At 48.9% G+C, this 22,430-nt stretch overlaps 1 protein-coding gene across 1 annotated transcript in view; it reads right to left on the reverse strand.

Annotated features, from left to right (window-relative positions):
• The window catches only part of ITGB5 (integrin subunit beta 5), a 121,354-nt gene extending 100,715 nt beyond the window's left edge, over window positions 1-20,639 (reverse strand). The window contains 2 exon segments of the mRNA XM_042955044.1: window positions 9,081-9,166; window positions 20,534-20,639. Of these exon segments, the coding sequence (XP_042810978.1) occupies window positions 9,081-9,166; window positions 20,534-20,603 (156 nt within the window). The 5' untranslated portion in view covers window positions 20,604-20,639.
• Between the last annotated feature and the right edge of the window lie 1,791 nt (window positions 20,640-22,430).

A 22,430-nucleotide genomic window follows, 5' to 3' on the forward strand; every position in this document is an offset into this window, starting at 1 on the left:
TTTATTTTTGAGAGAGAGAGAGAGTGTGAGCGGGCAAGGGATAGAAAGAGAAGGGGACACAGAATCCGAAGCAGGCTCCAGGCTCTGAGCTGTCAACACAGAGTCCGATGCAGGGCTCGAGCTCATGAACCATGAGATCATGACCTGAGCTGAAGACAGACGCTTAACTGACTGAGCCACCCAGGCGCCCCGACACTTTCTTTTCTTAAGCTGGATTTAGGAGAAGGTTGTGTATCAGACTGACCCAACCTTATCTGGGCATCAGGAGTTTAGGCCACTCACTTTAAAATGAAATAATATACTCTGTTATAAAATATGGTACTTATAAGTATTCATCATTTTGCAGTAAGGGGATTTTCAACAGCAAAGTAAACCCAAGATTCTCTCTGAACATCCTTTCACTGATGGATGTAGAAAATAAGATCACCTCCACCAGCTGGCTGAATGCCAGTACTCCATTAGATAATCCTTGTAATAGCTAGAGGAGTTACGATGCTGATCTCTTCCCCTCCCCTCTGTAACATTTTGTCAGAAAGCCTCAGATGATTCAAGTGTCCTGACTGCTGTGTTAGGAGCCAGACTGCTGGGAGAAGCACAGACACTCAGAGGACTCGCCGTTCATCATGGTCCAGGATGTCCCAGGACTAGCCAATGCCTATTAGAGCCTTCACAAGGTTCAAGACCAAGAAGTCAAGAACAATTTGCAGTGTTTTTATATAAGTAAAACCAGATGTGTTGTTCTGGGCCTCTGTGATTTTGTTGGTGTTTTTTGTTTCATAATTGATTTTTTTTTTTTTTTTTTTTTTTTTTTTTTTTTGTATATTGAACCCCTGGGATCTTGCCTGTCAACCTCAGGGCTGGTATTGTAAGTGGCTCCAGACACTTGTGGAACAGGTGAGAAAAATAATTATTCCAGCTAAAACTAATTATCCTTGAAATTATACAGGATTTCAAAGCTAGGCTTTCCAAACTGGGTTCCACATGGCCAAGTTCGGCTCTGATGTAGACATTCTAATGAAGCAGTACAAAAGCACAGGGATGGGGGAAGGGAGAGGTCTGCAGTCCTGAGCTGTCTGCAGCGGAGGTCTAATTGGCTGTCCAGAGCTGGAAGGGCTCAGGGGCTCGCCTGCTCAGAGCCTACTTGGCGAGAATTTCTGAACTTCTTGCTGACATACTAGGCCTTGCTGCCAGCTCCTCCAATTCTGACGAGCTGGTCGTGCTTGGCCCAGTTCTGATTGTCAAGGTACACCGTCTTGAGCTGTCCAGGGCAAAACTCTGCCATCAGGTTGGCAATGAAAGCATCTTTGGGTCCCCAGAGTGACAGGGAGCCCTGACATCCCTCCCATTGGTCTGGAGCAGCTTGCAGTCTAAAACAGACTAGGTTACAGAGCCAACGTGCTTCCTGCAGGAGGTGGTTGCATGATTCCTAGTCCATAGCCTTGGCGATTCATTTCAGCTTGGCCATCGAGATCATGCCCTACAGCCCAGACACCAGCATTAGCAGTGAACTTCACCCAAGCTTCCTAGTCATCCTGCTCAGAAGATTTTTGACAGACACTACTGGTCCTTGATGGAGAACTTGTACAGGGCCACCTGCTGGCCAGGGAAGATGCACCTGCTAGGATCATCAGCCGACTTAGAGTCCAGGTCATCCTTCCTAGACCTGACGGCCACACCCGTGCCAAGTACAGCCTTCTCTGTGTGTCTGGCTTTAACAACGGTACTCTAGCGGCTCTGAGGCCTCTTTAATCTCTAGGATGTTAGGAGCAACGCTCTCTTCATTCCCCTCACTGGTAGCAGCTTATGTCTCCTTAATAATATTCTTCAAGGTTGTGGTAAACCTTCACTACAATGCACGTGGCTTCCCGGAAGTTTGCTGTGCAGCCAAGGGAGGGCCACTGACCTTTGTATTGTCACCTGGTTGCCAGTATGAGAACTACCAATGACCATATTAAAACCGCAACTCATGGGGCAGCTGGCTGGCTCAGCTGGTGGAGCATGTGACTCTTGATCTAGGGATCGTGAGTTCAAGCTCCACATTGAGGCTTGCTATAGAGCTTACTATAAAAACAAAACAAAACAAAACAAAACTCTCAAGGTGACTTCAGTAGTGCCAACCAAGTCAGAAATGGGACACTACAGAGAGCCCCCTTCTCAGCACACAGCCAGGGACACCCTACAACGGCACCTACACCAAATTTAGACTTAGTCTCAGTGACCTCCACCTCTATCATCAGTTTGTCAACCTTCTCCTATTTCACAAAGTTCAGTGTCTTGTTATTTGGGGCAGGCCCAATGGTTTCACTGATGTGTTCAACAGCCTTTGAGACATCTTTACCTATTATTTGAGCCTTGTCATTGTCCCAGGGCTCTAAGGCCTCAAGGACACTACCTGAGGCACCTCTAAGCTTAGCAGGTCTGAAGCACCTTTTAAGAGTAAGGCAGCTCCCTCAGTGGTGGGATTCCCACAGTAGTTGAAGGTCCATCTGGCACAGTCTTCCAAAAATAGCCAAGACTAATTTCCAGCCATAGGTTCTTGCTGGTCAAGCAAAGGACAGAGTGCTGCAGGCCCAACAGGAGTGCTGACCCCACAAGCCCAGGTGAGTCTCCTCTATTCCTGAACTCCTTTCTAGATAGTTTAATTTTGAATGAAAACAGATGCATATTTAAAGACAAGGACCTAGGGGCACCTGGGTGGCTCAGTCAGTTAAGCATCCAACTCTTGATTTCTGCTCAGGTCATGATCTCATGGTTCATGGGATCGAGCCCCTTGCATTGGTATCCACAATGGCAGAGCAGAGCCTGCTTGGGATTCTCTCTCTCCCTCTCTCTCTGCCCCTCCCTTGCTCATGTGCACTCTCTCAAAATAAATAATCAAATTAATTAATTAATTTAAAAAACAAAATAAACACAGGGACCTAAAACCACAGAGATCAGGGGCATACACTGTAGTGGTTATAACCTTCCAAATATGCAAGCATTATAAATAAAAGGAAATGTCTCAATATCTCCATTTTAGGCTTCAATTCTGTGAATGCAGATGCCCCAAACTATAAATCCCTGGAGGAAAGAAAGACTCATGATTGAGAAAAGTCTTCCTCACATGAATGACATCCCGCTATCTGATGTGTTAAGAGTCTTCAGATCCCAGAGGCCAGATATTTGGAACCACTCCAGGTGTCAGAATACAGCGAGTTCCAAGGGGAATGGACTTCAGATGCACCACCTGGTGTCAGCCCCTCCTCTCTACGGGTGAGGAATCAGAGGCCCACATGCCAAAGTTCATGCCAAACTTCACCCAAGAAATTCAAATTCATCCGGCCTCAGCTGCCTGGACCGCAGTGCTCTTTGCATCACCTACCTTCCATCTCAAACAAGGCCATGGTTGAATTCTGCAGCAAGAAACTAACTCTGGGTCCCCGGATTCCATCCCTCTGAATTTAGTACTTCCTTGCTGCCCCCAAGGCAGAGATCTTCCTGCCATCTATCAAACTTGGAGGATAAATATTCTCTCTTATGCAGAAAAACAGGTACGGAAGGAGAGTGGGGACTTCATCTCAACTTGGAAAAATGGAAACTAGTTTCAGGAAGGGCTTCTAATTGGGCACAGCTCGACCGTTGCAGGTGCTCCCGATGCTCGATGCTAAAAGTTTCACTTCATGGAGGAAGCATCTGTCCATGATCTCCAGAAACGCATCCATCAACCCTCCAAGGACTCATAAAAGGAAACTGCATTACAGGCAAACTTCCAAAAGAAGCAACAGAATGGGAACAGGAACTTGAAACATCTTTTATGGCTTTTAGTCACTATGCTGTGATATAAAAAAGAAAACGGAAGTGTTCCAAATTTAGATCCCTTTTAATTTGCTACCACATTGGCCTTTGCAAGTTGTTTTAACTTGCTCCCTTTCACTGCCTCCATCACCTACCATGTAGAAGATACAGTGAGCTCCACTGTTTGTAACATTGTAACACCTAACTCCCTGTACGATTGGCTCACCAAAATCTCTCTCCCTGCAGTGAAGGCCTGTGCCTGCATCGCCGCCAGTGCGAACAGGTTCATTCAGGTTCTAGTGATTGTGTCATAGCAGTCATTACATTATCTGCACCCCATCCTGCCTACTCTGGCTGAAGGTTCAAACTCTAAGAAGATGTGGGTGGTGGTTTGGGGGAAAGGGTGGATTTTTGTTTGTCTCTGAAACAGCAGGGGTGGGTGAGCTGAGAAACTTGCAGGCCCTGGGAGAAGAGGAACCCAGGCAGGAAAGAGACAGTCCCAATTTCTGGGATGAAAAGGGAAGAAACAAACTTGTGAATGGGCAGAGAGCCTGGCAGAGAAGTGGGCACAGGTGGGGAGCTGACCACCATCTGAGGCTGGCCTCTTTCCTGGGATATGGCAGGGCCAGGCTAGCCCCTCAGAGCCCGAGTGGATGTGGGGGCAGTGAGGGGAGAGGGTAAGCGATCCAAACCAAAATCTGTGCATAAGCAACACCCTCCCACATGTACCCTCTGCCCCGGGGATGGAGAAATCCCTCCGGCAGCTTTCAGGCGGCTCATTTAATTCACTGAACAAATATTTATGAAGCATCCACAATAGGTCAAGATTATTCCTTTCATGACCACAAAGAGATGCTCTCAAAGAATCTATATTTTATTGTGAGCTGGAGTGAATGCTCATTTTTTTTTTCTTCATTTCCTCCTAGTTCAAAGGAAAATACAGGCAATGTGTCATTTATGCCCCAGCCACCATAATTTCCCCAGAAGGTCCGCTTGGCCTGTCTTCTTTCCCAGCTTCTAAAAAGTCCCCTTCCTCATTTTCCTGCACCCGGCCCTATTGACCCTTCATTTCTGCCTCTCCATGTCTACCTCCCCGGCAAAGACCCCTCACCCTGGCCCAGGCTTCCCCAGTCTTCTTCCACGTCCATCCCCGTTTCCTCCTATCAAAACACCACAGGCCAGCCTCCCTGGTTCTTCTCCTTCTGGCTTCTCAGCAGCCTGCGCTGCCGTGAACACAAGGTGCCTCACTGTCATGCCCAACAGACTCCCCACTTCCCCAGTCCTGTATGCAATCCCCTAGCCTATCTTTGTCTCCATTCGCACAAACTCTGCTCCCTCTATCCTCATAGGGAGCCTGGGTGCTTCAGCCCTGTCCACTTCTCCCAAACCACCATCCTCCTACAAGCCACACTGGCTTCCCTGCTTCGAGCACATTCTGCTCATGCACAGGGTCTCCCTGGGCACTCAGCTAGGTCCGGTCTCCCAGTTCTCACTGCACGTAGGCAAAGTGATGTGACTGGGTCATAGGCAAGAAAGTGTGTGTAGAAACAATGCAGGCTGCCCGGGGCCTCCGAAAGCGCGCGCACGCACACACACACACACACACACACACACACACACACACACACACACACACACCATGCCCTGCAAATTCCTCTTCACAGCTAACTGGGTTGTGAAACTTATAATCTTAGATCAGGGGAAATTTTCCACTAAAAAAAAAAATGACAGACAAAATGGATAATAAGCTGCTGGGGTTTGTTGTGTGCTTCATCCTGTGCTGTACAAAGAGCCCCATAAGTATTCATGCTGGTTGAGAAGCAGGGGCCATGGGGGTATCACAAAGTATGAAGGGCAGGGGCTGAGGTGTGCAATGGGAACAGGTGAGGACAGGCAGCCTCCTACACTCCTGGTCTAAGAGTACAAAAAAGCCTGGCAATTCTGGTCTTGAAGCCAGAGGGTGAGTCTGAAGCCACCAGTAAACTACATCAGGAAACAAAGACAAGAGGGATGTCTGGTTGGCATCAGTTGGTTGAGCATCCCACTCTTGATTTCAGTTCAGGTCATGCTCTCACAGTTCGTGAGTTCAAGCCCTGTGTCAGGCTCTGTGCTGACAGCACCTGCTTGGGATTCTCTCTCTCCCTCTCTCTCTCAAAATAAATAAATAAACTTTAAAAATTAAGAAAGAAAGAAAGAAAGAAAGAAAGAAAGAAAGAAAGCAAGCAAGCAAAGACAAGAGAGCAAAAGAGCCAGGTTGACAAGGCCATTCAGGGGGCACCTGGCTGTCTCAGTCAGTAAAGCATGTGACTCTTGATCTTGGGTTTGTGAGTTCGAGCCCCACGTTGGGCATAGCGATTACTTAAAAATAAAATCTTAAGAAAGGAGAGGGAGAGGGAGAGGGAGAGGGAGAGGGAGGGAGAGAGAGAGAGAGAGAGAGAGAGAGAGAGAGAGAGAGAGGGGCAACGCAGCAGAACTCTGTAGAGAACCAGAGTGAGGTGCTGAGCAGGAGCTGAACAAGGGCAGACTCAAACTCGATACCTGTGGGAGAATAGAGTAATGGGAGGGCAGACTGGATAAAAGAAGTGGAATTAGGTCACAAGGAATGTTAAATGCAGAGTGAGGGTCCTCACCCCACCTCAAGTAAAATAAGAAAGCACAGTGAGTTCAAGAGCAGGGGAGTCTTGATGGAATATGTTCTGAGATTAATCCGTGCTGGTGTGCAACGACAAGGCAGGTGGGTGGATCGGAATCCACACAAACACACTGATTAGGGACCTGGCCCTCCCTGGCTGTCCATTAGGCACCAGCCCTCAATGTACATACACATCATACACTCTTGGCCACGCATTACCTCTCTGATGACGTCCCAGGATATATGGTTAAGAAGGCACTCGGCCACACTTACTCTGTCTTGCTAAAGGGCAGAGACTGATCAAAAACTATTCCTGAACTCTCCAAACTCAGCTCCCTGAAATACACTCAGGCCCCAGGGGCAGTTCGCCCCAAGAAAATGAGGAGTTCTTCAGCCAAGACTGAGGCTCCGCCAAAGCACAGGGAACCAGATGGGCTAGAGAGGGAACCCAAGTGTGGCCTGGGACAATGACATGTTCCTTGAGATAATGTCATTCACTATCAATATTAGGACATCAGACTCGTGGAGGTACTAGCACAAGAAAAGGAAGAAAACCAAAGCAGACCACTGACCCTGGCTTCCAGATCCCACTGCCTACATTTACTAGAAAATGTCACTGACAACAGAAGCAGTTTGCTGGATAATACTGATTCTGTTAATTAGCAGTCCCATTCACAAACCCTCTCGCGGCCTGATCTCATTCTACACTCCCAGTTATGCTGGAGGGTGGGAGCTGTCACCTTTGTTTTACATATCAAGAAACTGGGAGGAAATATGGCAAAACTGAGATTTAAATTTTGGTTTTCTAACGACATGTTGTTTAAGCCCACCTCTTTTATCCAATATGAATTTCTGCCAGATTCTTGGCTGAATCTGGAGCGGCCAAGATGAGTAAGACATAGTTTAGATTTTCAAGAAGATGATTTAGTCAGTAACCGGCCTGAAAACAAATTAATAACAATAAAAGGTTATAAGTGCTACCAATGAAGTACAGAATATGGGGAGACAAAGAGGTGGTCATGGCCTGCACGTGCAGATAATCAATAGCAATCCAGTGAAAGCCTTCAGCCAGTATTTATTGAGCAACTACTGTGTGCCAGGTTAACGCTCTATGTACTAGGGATCCAGCAATGCAGAAAACAGATAAAACCCCTGCCCCAACATTCGGGAAGAGAAAGATAACATTTCCTTGCCAAATGGCGTGGATGGACTGAGGGATGGATAGGTGGACAGATGTGTCTGGGAAAACCATGAAAGTCTTCATAGAAGAGATGAGTCTTGGACTGATTCTTGAAAACGGGGGAAGACAAATGTTGGTCAGGAAAAGGGGGGAAGCACAGGAGCACACACAGGAAAAACCATGAGGGTATTCATCAGGCAGGGCTCTCTAGGGATCTTTGGGTAGTTCCCTCTGACCAAAGTGCTGGGGGCAGGCAAGTGATGATGGTGGGGAGGCAGGTGGGGGCCAAGGAACTTGGATTTGTCATGCAAGTCATAGGGTACCAGTGAAAGGTTTTAAAGAAATTTCATAATAAACACACCACAATTAAGCACAAACACAATGAAGATTCATACATTGAGAAGATTTCTTGGGATAAATTTATTGGGATTGGAGTAATTTATTTAGTAATCTTACTCTCTACTAAAAAAAAATTCTAGAGAGGTCACACTTGAGAGGCCAAGTGGCCTCGAGGAAAGAGCTTGGACTCAGAAGTCCAAGAAGGCAGACTGAAACTCAGCTTTGGCACAATGCGTAGTCTTGAAAAAGTCACTTCACCTCTCTGAGCCTTCAATTTTCATCAATAAAATGGCTGTTATTCCCACCTACCTGACGGAGCTGTTGTGAGGGTTGGAGATGCCATGTAAAAGGTGTGCAGTATCTAGCGGGGCTCCCCGCACGACCATCTGTAGCCATCAAAGAGGAAACCAATCCCTAGGCTCCGAGGCTGCATCGTGGTGAAGAAGCGTGGCCTCCCAGGACCCCTCTCTTGTCCTCCTGACAGGCCCCACGCACTGAATTGCAGACACTTAGCCAGTGCGAGATAGCAAGTCTTAGCTTCTTCAAAAAATAACCTTAACAGGGTGCTTGTGCAAAGAAGGTCTGTGCCCTGTGCTTCTGACAATAGTTTTGACAAGTAATCCAGAAATGTCCTTCAAGAGAGGAATTTTAGAAATTGATCATTTGCTGATGAGGGCACCAAGCTCTGGTATTTGCGTCGCTTTATGAAAGCAGTATGCCTAACATCTTTCTGAACTTATAACCCTTCTTACAGGGTGGGAAGAAACAGCAACCATTATTTTTAACTATTCCATAAAGGCTGACTCATAATACTCATCCTCAGACGAGCCCCATGAAGATGGCTGGCCTCCACCAACATGCCACCCACCACTGTAGGTTCTGAACTGTCACACAACAACTCACTTCACATGCTCACATCTCTTACCAAAGAGCAGAAAACCATACGAGGGTCATAACTGGCTTCCCCAGAAGGGGAAGGAAGGCCCTGTTTTCCTAAAATAGGGTGAAAACACTCAACACGATCTGAAGACCCATGTTATAAATGCCCTAGAAAAAAAGAGGAAGACACAGTCTGCAGAATTTTCTGCGCAGTCAATTTGCGAGCCGTGGGGTAGCCTGCCCCTTCTTCCCCCCCCCCCCACCCCCGCCACGTACCTCTTTGAAGCACCAGGCACATTTCGGGTGGATTAACAGACATTCTTCACAGGAGGTGGCACTTCCACTAGTGCATATGTTAAGACCTTCAAAGAAAGATAAAGATGCACCAATTAGTTCCAGGCCATAAACCTGATTGATGAGGCTTTTGTATGGGGTGGGGGGAGGGGTCACTTCCTTTTTTAACAGGGAGCCTGGGTAAGGCTGAAGGGTACAGGCCCCAGTGCTAATCGCAGGTTAAGGCTCATTGGCCGTGCCCTAAACGCTGTGACAGTTTTTGAAGCACTCACCGAGCATGCCCACTAGTGTGAGCAACTCCCATTACTTCTGCTGGATCCCCGTGGACTTCCAGCCCCATCACACAGGAGGGCCTCCCTCACAGAAGGCCTCACTACACTCAGTCCACCCAAAATGACAAAAAGAAATTGTACGATAAAAGGAAAGAAAAAAGAGGGGCGCCTGGCTGGCTCGGTGGGAAGCGCTTCTAACTCTTGATCTCAGGGCTGTAAGTTCGAGCCTCACATTGACCAGAGAGAGGACTTAAAAATGAAATCCTTATTAAAAAGAAAAAAGAGGGGCACCTGGGTGGCTCAGTCAGTGAAGCATCTGACTCTTGGTTTCAGCTCAGGTCATGATTTCATGATTCACGAGTTGGAGCCTTACATCCGGCTCTGCGCTGGCAGTGGGGAGCCTGCTTAGGATTCTCTCTCTCCCTCTCTTTCTCTGCCCTTCCCCCACTCACTCTTACTCTCTCTCTGAAATTAATTAATTAATGGGTTAAGATAAAATCCATTAATTCAGTATACCTACTAGTAGGTCAAATAAGAAAAACCATATCATCACCTCACTGGGTAATAAAAAGGCATTTGACCAAATTCAAAACCCATCCTGATTTAAAAAAAAAAAAAAAATCAGAAACTAAGATTAGAAGGGAATTTCTTTACCATCGTAAAGCTTACTTATTTCAAACCAAGACCAGTCCTCTCTTTCCCATTAATCTGGGAAGGGGTCTCCCGAGGGGGGTGCTAAACTGCAGTGGTGAAGTTAAATTCGCTGCCCCCTCAACTCCCTAACCCACACCTGCACCCACCCTTCTTCAATCTTGCGAACCTTGAAACTTATCATTCTTTTCTTTTCCTTCTTCTCAGAAACATCAAGGACACAGTTCTTTTGACCAAGAGGAGAGGATGTTGGTATTTCTCTGAATGAACATGGCTCTCTGTTCAGCTCTCATAGCACTAAGGACCCACTAGTCTCTTCTGGTCATTGCCCTGAATTTCAAGAAGAGAGAATGTCCACTGAACTGATGGAAAAAAGAGAAACCCAGGGCCACCAGCCCTAGAAAGAAGGGTCCAAACTGTAAGGGGAAAAACAGCCGGAAAAGATTAAAAGGGAGAGTGGAGGGGGAAAATATAGGGAACTCCATGAAATACCATAAAAACAACTATTGTAAGACCTCTTGAAACCCTAGCATTTCCCCAATTTGCTAGTTTTAACTCCCTGCTTCTCCTTTGCCACTAGCAGTAAAACAACAGAAATAGACACAGGGAGCTGCACTTAGTCACCACGAGGGACACTAAAGGGAACAAATACCATCTGGGATTAGAATGGCCACCGGGGTGGAAGGGAGGAGACCCTAGCAGGACCAGAGATGCTGGGAAGAAAGGAGGAAGGGCTTTGGAGGCCCAGAGAGAGTAAAGTCAGATGCTTTCCCCCAGCTCGATGCTGCACTCTGGGCTCCTGGGCACCACCAGCCGTCTTGCTGAGCCCCTGCCACACCCACAGAGCTGGGGGACTCCAATCTCACTGCCAGGACTGCAACAGGACCTCCTGGGTGCAAGCCCTGGACTCAGAACGCATTTCGCTGGAGAAACAAGCTGGGATAGCATGCATAACCTCATTTCAGCAGAAGAGCCCTTCCCAGGTCCAAACACTAACCAAGAAGGTCTTTGAATCCAGCCCACTGGGAATTTGGGCCTGCCTGCCTCCTGCTTGCACTGACAAGTTCCTTTCTCATTTTAAAGTGAATCCACTCACTTGATGACTTTTAAATAGGCTTAAAAAAATATGTAGGCAGGAAGAGTTTCAAAATGCCAGTTCCACTTTGTGGTCAAATCTCCTTACGTGTCAGAAACTCAAATGGGGATGGAGGGATCAAATCCAGAATGAAAGTGACTTTCCCCCTGCTCTCCTTATCAAGTACAAATTCAGGCCCTAGAGGCACCTGGGATGGCTCAGCCGGTTAAGAGGTGACTCTTGATTTCGGCTCAGGTCATGATCTCATGGTTCATGGGTTCATGGTTCATATGGCTCTGTCAGAGCATGAGGCCTGCTTGGGATCCTCTGTGTCCCTATCTCTGCCCCTCCCTCTCTCTCAAAAAGAAATAAATGTTAAAAAATTAACAAAAAAATTCAGGTCCTTGTGGCACACCATCTCCTTTGACACCCAAAATCATTTCCATAAAATCATGGGAGTTGAAGACCCTCAGAGCTAGAACTGTTTTAAAATGAGCTGGCCAAGTCAGCTCATTTTAGAGATGAAAACATGAGAAAACAGGAGTCAGTGACTTGAAACAAGGAGCCCCGTCTGCCAGAAAGAGGTCAGAAGGGGTGCTGGTTAGCAAGTGCCCAAATCGGGGACCTGCCTGGCAATCCCTGACCCAGCCCAGGCTCAGGGCAGTGTGACCAGTGAGCTCTGGGATCTCCTTGAGGAGATCTATAACAGGCTCTCAATCAGAAAAGAATTTGAGGTCAGCTGTCTTATTCGTGTCTCTGCTTAGATGCACAGAAATTCACAAAGACCACTTTCTAAATACCAGGGCCCCATTCATCACTGAGCTTTAGGAACTTGGGTGGAGGGTCTTGAGCTCAAGGCAATAAGGCTCCTCAGTGCGGACCCAGACAGACTGGGCTCTGGTCTTCTGTTTTGTCAGCCTACAAGAGCTTGGAGGTAATACTGAAGAGGCTCAAAGGATGGGACAGACATCTGCTATGAAAACATACTGAACAACTGTAAAATACGTGTTGTCCTGATTTCCTAATTGATTCCATTATTACATATTGAGAAGCAACAGTAAAGTAGTTGTGCTGCCCTTGAAATGATTCCTCTAAAATTAGGCTCCTGGGCCAAATTCAAATTCAAGAAAGCCTGCACGAAGCATGTACTAAATGCCAAGCTCTGCACTAGGGGATTCTAGAAATACAGAGATGAATGAGCCTTGCTCCCCGGGAGCTCGGTGTACCAGGTAACAGGGACCAGACAGGCACTCCAGGAACCAAAAGCATAGGTTGTGCGCTGACACCCACCACAGCACCAGAGCTCTTCCTTTGGCATTTCTCCTCTCTCCACCTATTAATATTTCAGAGTTTGGATTTGGCTGGATGAGTCACTCGGCACCAACAGCATTTTGAAAGGACGGAAGCAATGAATAAAAAGCTAAACAGCTAGAGTTCCCAAATGTCAGAGTGTCGTGTCTAGGTCATGGAAATAGGCACTAGTGGCCCAGACGATGGCCACATCTTTTCTTGGTTTGCACTGTGACTATTTCCAGTCCAACTGCAACTGCCTGCAGCCCTTAACACCCCCGAAGCCGGGGTTTAGTGCAAACCATAATCTAAAAATATGCTTTCCTTCCGAAACTCATTGACTCACCCCTCTCTTTCATCAATCATATCCAGGCAGCTACCACGTCCGGTCGATCATTCCTTCAAGATGCATGAAATGTTGCTTTTAATCCAGCCCTTCCTGCCTGCCCTCTCTGGCCCCACAATGCCCAAGCCAGGCCCTCTGCACTGAGTCTAGATTCCTGCAGTGGCTTCCTGCCAGCCTCCCTCCATGCAGTCTCTCCCCATCTCTGTCCACCCCACATGTCCAAGGTCAGACAACACCTGCTACAGCACACATCCAGCAGGTGGAATTTCCTGATCCAAAACATTCAGTGGGTTAACAGAAATGAGTACCAAGCTAGAATAACCCTATACTGGCAGGGAGAGAGGGGACATGACACTATTCAGCCGGGAGAGTGGGAAAAGCATCGTGAGTATATAGGGTGTGTTCTCACCCTAGAAAGCACATTAACAGTAACAGATCGTAACATTCAGAATGGTTCATGTGTGTGTCATCTTCATGATTCAAGCAAGAAGCGGGGTTTCTCATGATCCTAAATTACATTTTAGTCACTGTTGTCAAGACAACAGAAAATAAAGACATTTCATTATTGTTGTTTTCTTTTTTAAAAAGTGGCAACGGGGGCGCCTGGGTGGCGCAGTCGGTTAAGCGTCCGACTTCAGCCAGGTCACGATCTCGCGGTCCGTGAGTTCGAGCCCCGCGTCAGGCTCTGGGCTGATGGCTCAGAGCCTGGAGCCTGTTTCCGATTCTGTGTCTCCCTCTCTCTCTGACCCTCCCCCGTTCATGCTCTGTCTCTCTCTGTCCCAAAAATAAAATTAAAAAATTAAAAAAAAAAAAAAAAAAAAGTGGCAACGATGGAGTGCCTCTCCTCATATCCTGAACCACGCCCCCCATACTTCTCATACAATAGATGAAATGTTTCTGGTACAAAATCTAGCAACTATTTGTTGGTCCAAAGATGTTACCATGAACTGTAAATATATGTCTCAGGAAGGCCAGTTCCCTTCTTAGACTACCTTTCTGAACATCACACATCTGCGGAACACCCCGCTTGACAGATATGACTTGTATTTTTAAAACAAATTCATATATTTGCATATAATATGCAGTTTTAAAAAAGAATGCGCGTGCTCCCTATATACTGATACGAACCTTACCTCGATATATTAAGTTGCAAATAAAAGGCAAATAAAATATACAACAGTGTGTATAGTGCTTTCAACAAACATAGGGGAGGAATATTTGCTTTTTAATTTTTTTAAGTTTATGTATCCATTTTGAGAGAGAGAGCGCGTGAGAGAGCAAGGGAGGGGCAGCGAGAGAGCGAGACAGAGAATCCCAAGCAGCACTGTCAGGGCAGAGCCTGATGTAGGGCTTGAACTCACAAACCACAAGATCGTGACCTGAGTCAAAATCAAGAGCCGGAGGCTTAACCTACTCAGTCAACCAAGTGCCCCAGGGGAGGGATATCTGTAACATACGTGTAGAAAACACCCTGGATACATAAGAAACCTAACAGGGGTAATATGTGAGGGAAGGAGTCAGGGCAATATGCTAGACTGATGGGCACTGAGAATGGAAAACAGATTTCTCACTGTACAATTGTTATACTATAAAAAAAAAAATCATGTGACTATAATACCTATTCAAATAATTTTTAAAAAGGCAATTGATTACCTCTATGGCCTTCTCCAAAAACCATAACTCCAGCCTAATCATGAGGAAAAACATCAGACAATCTACAAAATATCTCCTCAAAACTGTCAAAGTCATCAGGGTGCCTGGGTGGCTCAGTGGCTGAGTGTCCGACCTCAGCTCAAGTCATGATCTCACCACATGTGAGTTTGAGCCCCGCATTGGGCTCTGTGCTGACAGCTCAGAGCCTGGAGCCTGCTTCAGATTCTGTCTTTTCCTCTCTCTCTACCCCTCCCTGACTCATGCTCTGTCTCTGTCTCTCAAAAATGAACATTAAAAAACATTTTTTTAAACTGTCAAGGTCATCAAAAACAAGAAAAGACTGAGAAACTGTCACAGTTCAAAGGAGACTGAGACAAGGCAACTCAATTTATGTGGCATTCTGAATGGGATCCTAGAACAGAAAAGGGGCATTGGGTAAAAACTAAAGAAATCAGACTAAAGTATGAACCTCAGCGGTACCTGGCTAGCTCCATGAGTAGAGTATGTGACTCACAACCTCTGGGTTGTGAGTTCAAATTTTTTCTTTTTTTTTTTCTTAAGTGGGCCTGGGGCTTATTAAAAAAAAAAAAATTAAATTAAATAAAGTATGAACTGGGGCACCTGGGTGGCTCAGTCGGTTAAGCGTCTGACTTTGGCTCCGGTCATGATCTCTCAGTTTATGAGTTCGAGCCCTGCATCGGGCTCTGTGCCAACAGCTCAGCCCCTGGAGCCTGCCTCAGATTCTGTGTCTCCCCCTCTCTCTGCCCCTCCCCTGCTCATGCTCTGTGTCTCTCTATCTCTCAATAATAAATAAACGTTAAAAAAAATTATTACAGGGGCGCCTGGGTGGCTCAGTCGGTTAAGCGTCCGACTTCAGTTCAGGTCACGTTCTCACGTTCCGTGAGTTCGAGCCCCGCGTTGGGCTCTGGGCTGATGGCTCAGAGCCTGGAGCCTGCTTCCGGTTCTGTGTCTCCCTCTCTCTCTGCCCCTCCCCCGTTCATGCTCTGTCTCTCTCTGTCTCAAAATAAATAAACGTTAAAAAAAAAATTTAAAAAAATTATTACAAAAATAAAGTGTGAACTGTAGTTAATAATAATGTATCAATGTGGCTGATTAATTGTAAAAAACATACGGTACTAAGGTAAGATGCTAATAATAGGCAAACTGGGTGTGGGGTATATAGGAACTCTCTGTACTATCTTCTCAATTTTCCTGTATATCTAAAACTGATTTACGTTTTTAGAAAATTGAGGGGTTTTTTAAAGACCACTGAAACCATGGGGTAGTGGAGTGGGGATGGGAGGGGGGATCCATTGTGGCTGTATTAGGAACCTAAAGGTAAATAAGGCCTGGGTAATTTGCCACGCAGTATGTGAGGGGGACAACCGGCCCCTAGTGTAACAGAATGTGCTGTGGGAGCAAGGGAAGGACAGGCCAATTCCACCTACCCGAAGGGGGCAGAGTAGGCTTCACAGAGGAGGGGACATTTGGGCTGGAATTATGGGAAGAGGCTATCCTGGACACAAAAGATCCAAGTACTTGTTCTGCCACTTACTGGCCACATGACCTTGGGCAAGCCACTTACTCTTTCCAGGCCTCAGCATTCTCATGCAAACAATTCAGGGGGTGCAATACACGGCCTCTATCATATATTCCAGCTCAAAAAATCTTGCCAAGACTCAAGCTCATCCGTCCATTCAACAAATATGACCCAGGCAATATCCTAGGCAGAGGCCACAGTGATAAACAAAATCAACAGAACTCTCTGCCCTCACGGTGCTTCCGGTTGGGGGAGAATCCTCATTGGGGGTTGGGGGGAGAGGGCACTGACAGTGAACAAGATCAGTAAGTACACGAGATGACAATGAGGGCTGAGGAGAAAAATTAAGGAAAGAAAAGAGACAGGAAGGATGTGGGGCAGGAGGTTTAGTTGCGAGTGGCCAGGGACAACTTGCTGAGCAGGAGACTGCCAAGAAAGGGCTGCAAGGTGGAGGCAGCATGCCCTATGGATATCTGGGGAGACAGTACCCCAGGCCCAGAGAGGGGCCCGCTGTGCAGCATGGGTGGCGTGCTGGAAGAAAAGGGAGAGCCAAGTGCGCCAGCGGGAGTGGTGAGAAAAATTAAGTCGGGGAAGTCAGAGTTCCCAGAGAGGCCTGGCAGGCCACTGTCAGGACTTCTGGAAGCCACTGGAGGGTTTTAAGCAGAGTGCATGATCTGACTTGAGTTTTAACAGAATCACTCTGAGTGAGAGCTGAGGATAGGTAAAGGGGACAAGAGCAGGAGCAGGCCCCAGCTATACGAAACAAGCAAGCATCTCAGAAACTCTGGTGTTAGGGGAGGAGAGTGAGTGAGGGAGGGAATCCAGTAAGGAGGGTAGGCCACACTACCTGCCCCTCCAGCATCCACCACAGGGGATGTGTCAAGGCCTGTCTATGAGCAAACTTTTCACCAGGTGGCCCAGGAATCAAACCCTGCATTCAACAGAAGCAAGAAGAAGCCTCACAAACAAATGGGGCCTATAAATAACGTGTTCCTTTACATTTATAAAGGCCATTAATCCCATTCCAAGTGGAAAGAAAGCAAACAAACTATAGCAGTGGGCTTTTTGAAGCTTCACCCCCAGCCAACAGAAAATACCTGTGAAAAGAGATGTCCGCGCCACCCCCCCCCTCCATGAACCCAGCTGCACACTGCCACATGAAAAGGACACTATTATTTAGGCAGTAATTGTTCCACATTACTGATATCGTGAAAACTTTTCAGAGTATTTCCATGAGCCGGCTCAAGAAGAGAAACTAGTTACCAGGGTAGGCAGGCACAAAAAGCCTTTTGCCAAGTATTTAGGTATTTTAATTCTCCGTTGCCTCAGTAGCTAAATAAGCACGGAGAACAAGCAGGAGGAGAATACTAATTAGAGCTAATTAGACCCTGCCCTCTTCTGCCTCAATCCCCTTTATAAAAAGCCCCCCTCCCCCCGACTCAAGGATGATGGAGCTAAAATGTAAATACCCAGGGTAAACAGCAGTCTCCAGACCAAGCCCACTGTTTGCATTTCACTGCCCCGTTATTGCTAGACCCAGGCCTGGTTACCTGAAGAGAGCTACAAACCCAAGGCCGAACTCCAGCAGCCCCCTCACAGGCCATGAAACATGTGGTGGAGGAGAGAGCACTGTCAGCAGGAGCCCACTAAATAGAGTACAGGGCTCTCCTAGGATTCAGAGCATTCTAACTGGCAGGGCATTCACTAAAGGAACATATGATTTTTTTTTTTTTTTAATAAACTATGATAGTAAACATGACTCCAGTCCTGCAGCAGGATCAATACCACACTCCTCCCCTTCCCTCTCAGGGAGCAAAGGCCTCACCCCAGAGAAGCCCTTCTCTGGTTTTGTGGGAAGACCATGTCCTCAAGTCCTGTCCAGAGGCTCTTGGCCATGGGATAAGGAGAGCAGGAGATAACTCTGAATAGAAGAGGGCTGGTCAACCTGCCAGAGACTTGTTTGAAATGAGTCCTCTTAAATTAAAAGTCTGCTTCCTGCTGGATTAAGCACAGGGATGGAAGTGTAGTGAAAGCAACAGACGTGCAACTTGGCCACAGGTCCAGGGACACCCAGGCAGGCATGGCCCTGTGGGTCACCTCTTTCTTTCACTGGGCAATGAAGGTTTTTCTTTCCAGTCACGTTCCTAGGAGCGAGACAGAAACAAGCTCTGGGAAAAGTACCTGTGGGGCCTCAAGAAAAAAAGAAAAGGGAAGGAAAAGAAAAACTGTTTCAAAGTCTGTGTGAAGCCAGCTCAGCAACCCTGGGGCACTAGGAGAAATCACACAAATATGTGTCAGTCTCTTCTAACCTTGAGAGGCTCCGGGGCTAAGAGGGAGGTGACCGGTCTGGAGGCCAGTGATGAGCTTGCTCCATCATGGCCCTGCTGGCCCACAGCAGGCTGGCTGAGCTCTAGCAGGCAGCAGCAGAAGAAAAGGGAATTCAGAAGGAGTTGGAAATAAACCACCAAGACTCAATGCTTTTCTCCCTACCTAAACTGCATCATGTAGGACAAAGGGCACTAGACCAAAAAGCTTTTGAGATCCATCAGTGGATAAGGAAGAGTGGGCAAGTCACTTTGCCCTTTTGGGCCCATTCGGAAAATGGACATCACTGTGAAGATGCATATGAACTGTGAAAAACGGAAATCACAATGCAAATGGAAAGCAATATATTAAAAGAATTCTTCACAAATGGAAACATTTGAGTTTTTATTAGAATCGCAGAAGGTCAAGCTGTAAGGCAACTTAGAAATCATCTCCTTTAGCAGTTGCCAAACTTTGGGATTTCACAGAACATTGCGAACAAAACAGGGGCGCCTAGGTGGCTCAGTCAGTTAAGCGTCTGACTTTGACTCAGGTCATGACTCACAGTTTGTGGGTCTGAGCCCTGCATCGGGTTCGCACTGACAGTGCAGAGCCTGCTTGGGATTCTCTCTCTCTGCCCTCCCCCCACTTGTGTGCTCATGAGCTCTCTCTCTCTCCCTCTCTCTCTCCAAATAAATAAACTTAAAAAAAAAAAAAAAGAACAGAAGAAACAGAAAAAGAGGAGGGGAAATTTATACAGGATTGCTAGATTTTTTATTTTGCCAAAAAGAAAAACTACCCTCTGTCATCACTATAAATCACTAAAAAAATAAAATAAATGAAACCAACTATACCAACCAAAAATAAAAAAGACATCATTTCAAATTAAAGGGCAGTCCTGTGAGGCAGGGGACCACTGACAAAGATAAACTCCTGTGTGTGCCACAAGCTGCCATCCTTCTCTGAGCTGTATTTCCCTGAGAACCCATGAAAACATCAGCGATGGGCACTGGTTGCCAGATGGGTGTTTGGAAACCACTGATCTACTCCAAGTTCTACAGTGATTATTTTCCCATAAAAGATATCTTGCTCCAGTATTAAGTTTGTATTAGGGCCTAAAGGAGTTTTTGTTTGCCCAGAACCCTCCTCCTGCTCAGAGGTAAACCTCCAGGTCTTCATGTAAATGAGGCCCCGTAGGGGACTAGTGCCCTCTCCCTTGGCAGCCAGGCACAAGAGCAATCCAGTATCGTGGGCCTGCTAGAGAATGAAGCAATAAAGGACACAATTATTTCCTCCGGGAAAGGAGAAAAGCTAGAGCTTCCTGATTTTTTGGTAGGGGCTCGGGGTGGCTTATCTGTCTGTCAGCCCCTGCGCAAAAACGGAGCATCCTTCCTCTGGGGCCTCCTAACTGCCACATCCACTCTCGTCCCAACTCGGAAAACTTAAGCAGGTAAGTGAGGGCTCCTCACACAGCCTCCAGCCCCTGGCAGTATCGCGCCAAAGCAATAGCACACCTCCTGCCCTCCGCCCCAGAATCCTCCAGAGTTAGGGGAATGTTCCGGGGCGAGTGTTTCGTGTATCTCGGGATAAACCCAGGCAGGAGTCAGGTCGGTAAGTCCCAGGTGGGGCTGTGACTTGGGACGCCGGTGTCCCAAGGGTTTGGCGGTGGCTTCGGGAGGAAGCAAGGGGATTAAACTTTAGAAGAAGGCCGTTAAACTGGGTGCTGTGAAACTCTAGGATGCGCTTAGGGGCCCCGAGCACCCGCAGTTCGAAGAGACAAGCCCTCCGGAGTAGCCGTGGCTCCAGCAAGGACTCCGGCTCTCGCGCCCCCCTCGCTGCCCTTCGCCTTCTGGGGACCAGGGCACTGGCGGCATCCCTCGGCGCCTCCCCGCAGCCCACCCGCCCCCGGCCGTCCACAAGGGCCGCTTTGTGCCCGGGAGCGCGGCGCCCCGGCCCCCACGCAGGGCTGGCGGCGGCCCTCCCCGGGCAGAGGGCGCGGGCGCACGCGGGCCGGTCAGCAGCCGGGCAAGGCTGTTTACACAGGAAGGGGAGACTCCTCCTCGGCCCGGGACTGACCCGCGGCCGACGACAGCGCGCCGGGGCGGCTGCTGGCTACGCGCGGGGTGGCGCACGCACCTCGCGAGCCCCCCACCGGGCGGCACCCCGCCGCTCGCCCCCTGGGGGGGGGGGAGCCCGGAAGACGCTCCCCCACCCAGACAGCGCCCCTCGCCCCGCCCTCCACGCCGCCGGCGGGAGGCTCCGAGCGGGACAAAGTTTCTCTGCGCGGCGGGCGACGCGGCTTACCTGGGAGGCTGGGCACCAGCGCGCAGAGCCCGAGCAGGCAGGCGTACAGGGGCGCCGGGGCCCGCGGCATGGTGGGGGCGCCCGGCCTCAGCGGCGGCGCGGACGGCGGGCTCCGCGGGGGCCCGGGGCCGAGGCCGGAGCGCGGGGGGCGAGGGCCGGGGGCCGCAGCCGCATGCCCGGCTCACAGCCCCCCTGGCCGGGCGGGAGGAGCTGGCGGCTGCGCTGGCCGGCGCCCCGCCACCACCATCCCTCCCGCAGTGCTCGCAGCCGAGTCCCGGGGCTGCCGGGGGATCGCGGCTCGGGACGGCCCCGGCGGGCGGCTCTGGGCCGGGGAGGGGCGCGCTCCGCGCTGGGGCCGCGACTTGGGCTCCGGGACGCGCCGCCACACTCTGCCCTCCGCCTCCGCCCCTTCCCTTCCTCCCTCCGGCCCGCCAGGCTCCACTTTCCTCCCTCCTCTCTCCTCCCCTTCTCCTCCCTCTAAGCCCCCGCTCGGCTGCCACACGGTCAGTTTACGGCGGGGCGGGGCGGGGCGAGCTCCGGGCCGGGCCAGCTCCGCCCCGAGCGGGGACCCGCCCGGGGACGCGGAGCCCGGGGCGCCCAGGTGCAAGTCCCTTATGCCGCGCTTACTGGGGGCCCCGGGGGAGCGAAGTCGCTAAGGAGGGTCTCGCTCTGCTTTCTTAGCAGCCTGGCGCCACAGGGAAAGACGGGCACGCTCCAAGGGGCGAACCGCGATTACTTTGAATTGCTAGACTTCGAGACGGAGAGCAGGTATGGTGAGATCCTGCCTTGGCCGTCTGGCTCTCCCAAAGTCGCACCTCCAGCAGCGCTATCGCCCCGAGGAGAGACGGAGGCGCCTGCGGGTGTAATAAGAGGAGACGCGCTGGATCTCGAAGGGAGGGCATGTGGGGCGTGGAGGCACATGTAAAGCCCACTTTTCCCTCAGAAGCGCTTTGCCGTTTTCGAGGATTCGAGCCTGGACGATATGCCGCTAGCCTTCCTCATCCCTGGCAGTTTCCGTGAAGCTAAACTGATAAACTCAGAAACAGGTGCCCAGGCTTTCACCTTATCCTTCAGCAGAGTTGGTTCTGAACTTACCAGTAGCAATTGGGGAGCTTCCCCTGACAGCGCGTGAGAAGGGACAGGTGGCCTTGAGCTGGGCCACGATGAATGGGTTAAGACTGGAATGGTTTATAGGCAAGAGGAGGAGAGGCAGTCTTCATGTAAAAGGCAATAGAAAAGGGCATGTCTAACGCGGACAGAGAACAGTGCTAGCAAGGCACGGCACTAAATTACCTTGTTAACTCACATAATCGTCCCCAAAACCCTACTGTTATCCGGATGAGAAAACTGAGGCACAGAGGTGTTAACTTGCCAGAAGAAGTGACAGACCTGGGATGCCTGTCCAAAGGTTCAGAATGCCTTTACTAAAAACGGAAGCAGTTAAGGAGTAAAGAGCAAAGTGGCAGCTCCCAGAGGCCAGGCAGGAGATAGTTCTGACTGCCCAGATTAAGGAGTTTGCAATTTAATATGCATGCCCCTTTCCCCTCCCAGACTCTGCTGGGGTGGTGCCCTGATGCCCAAGGATGTAAACTTCCTCTTGGAGTATACTGGGCCTAGATGAAAAGCTCCAAATTTCACTGAAGGCCAGGATTTTGTCCTTAAACTGCATGCAAACATTGGATTCTACAATATCCCCATGTTTGTTCTGATGTAAAAATCGTACTTATCCCCAAATATTTTCCAAGAGAATTGGTGCTGCAGAGCGCCCCCCCGCCCAGCCCCCTTCGAGGTCTATCTAGTGTCTTCCTGCCTCTCAGGGGAATGGCCTTGGGAGCTACTCTTATCCAACCTTGGGAGGCAATGGTCATAAATAATGGGAAGCTAGAGAAGACAGTTT

Source organism: Panthera leo, chromosome C2 (assembly GCF_018350215.1).
Source record: "Panthera leo isolate Ple1 chromosome C2, P.leo_Ple1_pat1.1, whole genome shotgun sequence".
Classification (NCBI taxonomy): Eukaryota; Metazoa; Chordata; class Mammalia; order Carnivora; family Felidae; genus Panthera; species Panthera leo.